Source organism: Tupaia chinensis, unplaced genomic scaffold (genome assembly GCF_000334495.1).
Source record: "Tupaia chinensis unplaced genomic scaffold, TupChi_1.0 Scaffold000129_1, whole genome shotgun sequence".
NCBI classification, from domain to species: Eukaryota; Metazoa; Chordata; class Mammalia; order Scandentia; family Tupaiidae; genus Tupaia; species Tupaia belangeri.
Genome location: NW_006159598.1, coordinates 726,350 through 728,893, shown reverse-complemented (window position 1 = coordinate 728,893; position 2,544 = coordinate 726,350). Strand labels below are relative to the sequence as shown.

The following is a 2,544-nucleotide window of genomic DNA, read 5'->3' as shown; positions in this document are numbered from 1 at the left end:
CAAACCATGGTCGGCCATGTGAGAGTATCAGTGCCTTAACCACCAGTCCGGGACGCGAACTGCGGTCAACTGCATGGGAGTCCAGCGACATAGCCATTACACCAACTGCTGGTCCTGCTGCAAATATCTGCTACACACACTCTGCATAGTCTGCCCGTGAAGCAGGCCAACAGGGCCCTCAGGGAATGGGCACTGACATTCAGAAAACTCAACAGGGATCCGACTTCTGCGGAACCTGATTTGGGAAACCTCTGTCTCTCCCTGACCTCCTGTTTTGAAGTTTCCTCCTTCCTCTCTCTTTTCTTTCTGGGCTCTTGGTCATCCTGTCCCCTCCTTGCCACTCTCCTCCTTTCACAGCCTCTCCTTCCTCCTGCCCCACCCCTGCCCAGAGTGGAGGCAGGTCCCAGGTGTTCAGTTGTCTCCATTCTCCCTCAGCTTTGTCATCAGAGTTGGGATTAGAACTCGGGACTCACCAATGTCTTGAGTCATCAGCCTCAGCTGCTGGCTGCTCTGGAGAGGAGAGGGGAGTGGGGCAGGGTTTCCACCATCCCCCCCTACCCCCCAGGTACGTGTGGTCAATTAAGTGTCATTAGCTGCGAAGAGATTCTTCCGGATTAGAGGATGCCTCACTGTCTTCCTTGGGTGGACTGGGACGGAGGTGAGAGCTTTGTCCGCGCGGATCTGGGGCAGACGGCATAAGAGGACAGGTGTGGCAGCACAGGGGACACTGAGGAGCCAGTGACAGTGGAGAGCTGCCCGGCAGGCGGACAGACAGTGAGGAGGGTGGGCAGAGCGAGCACAGAGACTGACGCCACACACAGGATGCGGCAGAGACAAGGTAAGGTGGGACACGTGGTGGCGAGGGGTGACACGCAGGGGACAGTAGAGAAGGACAGTCAGCTCACCCCTAAGGGACCTGGAAGGAAGAGAGGGCAGAGGTGGGGGCAGAAGGGCCGTCTCCGATGCCGGCTTCTCTCCAGATCAGAGGCGGCCCACCATGGAGCGGGGCATGCTTTTGCTCCTGTGTATTGTCGGTGAGTTCTCCCAGGGCAGGGGGCGGTTAGGGCCCACCTGCCCTCTGTCTCTCTCAATTTCTATTTCCTTTCTATCTTTTCTCAAAAGTATTTATTTCTTCCATGACAAAGGCACAGCAGAGCAGAGCCCTGAGGCCGCGGGCTGCCTGTCGGGCCAGCCCAGACGGCCCAGGCTGGCCGGGTGTGCTCAGACAGGGCCCTCTTGCCAGCCGGGACCTTCCACGTGCAGCGGTCGCACTCCCACCGTGCCACTGCCTGGCCCTCCTTCCTCTCTCTGTCTCTCCCTTTTCCATTGCCAGAGGCCACATGCCCTCGCCAGGGAGAGGGTGGAAAGCACCCCTGGGGGACGGTCGCACTGCAGTTCCTTGTCCGTCTCTCCCTCCTGGGTTCGGGCACGCACGCACGCCGGCAGGGTTTCTCCAATGCAGTAGGCCGTGTGGGGTCCAGCCGCCTTCACCTCCATGTCTGTACCCGCGTGTCTCTCCGTCTCTCGCTCTCTGACCCCTCTCTGCCTGGCGTCCCCCAGGCCCTAGCAAGGTGAGCATGCTGACCATGAGTGACGGCTTCGAGTGTCGCCCTAACTCGCAGCCGTGGCAGGTGGCGCTGTTTGAGGGGACCACCCTGCACTGTGGGGGTGTCCTCATAGACCGCCGGTGGGTCCTCACGGCAGCTCACTGCAATTGCAGGTAAGCCCTCCACCTGGGTCCCTTCCTGGAGAGGGCCGTGGGGGGGCTGGGAGGAGTGCCCAGGGGAACAGGCTGGTTCTGTGACAGGGAAGAGCCCCTGGGGTTAGAGAAACCTCTAGGAGCAGAAACCTCTGCACGGGCCCTGGGCGGGGCTGGGTGACGTAAGGTGTGGCTGGCGCAGGGCCGGGAGGGGTCCCAGAACCTGCCCACCTGGCCCCTCCATCTCTCACGCTCTCTCTCCTCTCTCCTACATGGCATGCTCCACCGGCCCCAGTGTTCCCTGGCCCAGTCTGGGTCGTGGCCCACGTCCGAGCCCATTCTCTGCGACCTCAGAGACTGTCTCGGTCTCTAGCACCTCTCTGGGCCCCGTGGGTCCCATTTGGAAAGTGAGGGGCTGGGCTCAGGGATTTTTGTGTGCAAGAGGAGCTGAACCCTGAAGCTCAGACTTGGAGGTGGAGAGACGCTGGCAACGCCTGCTCCATGCCAGGCAGTGGCCCCGGGACGAGCAGGGCCGACGACGTCTCTGCCCGGCTTGGCCTCACCGGAAGAGGCAAAGGGTCACAGAGGCCGCGTGTGGGAGGAGGAAGGGCATTAGCACCAGAAATAGGAAGATGGAGACAGAGACTGAGAGACAGAGAGAGAGCACGCAGACACTGAGGTGCAGGACAGCAGGGGGGTGCGGCCCGCAGTGGGGGCGTCGGTGTCCTGCCTGCTGGCCGCCAGCTGAACCCCGAGACCCCCAGCAGGTACTGGGTGCGCCTGGGGGAGCACAGCCTCAGCCGACTGGACTGGACCGAGCAGATCCGGCGCAGCGGCGTCTCCGC

General features: G+C 61.8%; 1 protein-coding gene across 1 annotated transcript in view; it reads left to right on the top strand.

Annotated features, from left to right (window-relative positions):
* Positions 1 to 822: 822 nt before the first annotated feature.
* KLK12 (kallikrein related peptidase 12) overlaps positions 823 to 2,544 on the top strand; it is a 5,570-nt gene continuing 3,848 nt past the window's right edge. Inside the window, exons 1-4 of the mRNA XM_014586335.1 lie at positions 823 to 838; positions 981 to 1,034; positions 1,561 to 1,720; positions 2,464 to 2,542. Coding sequence (XP_014441821.1) covers positions 823 to 838; positions 981 to 1,034; positions 1,561 to 1,720; positions 2,464 to 2,542 — 309 coding nt within the window. The remainder of the gene's footprint in view (positions 839 to 980; positions 1,035 to 1,560; positions 1,721 to 2,463; positions 2,543 to 2,544) is intronic.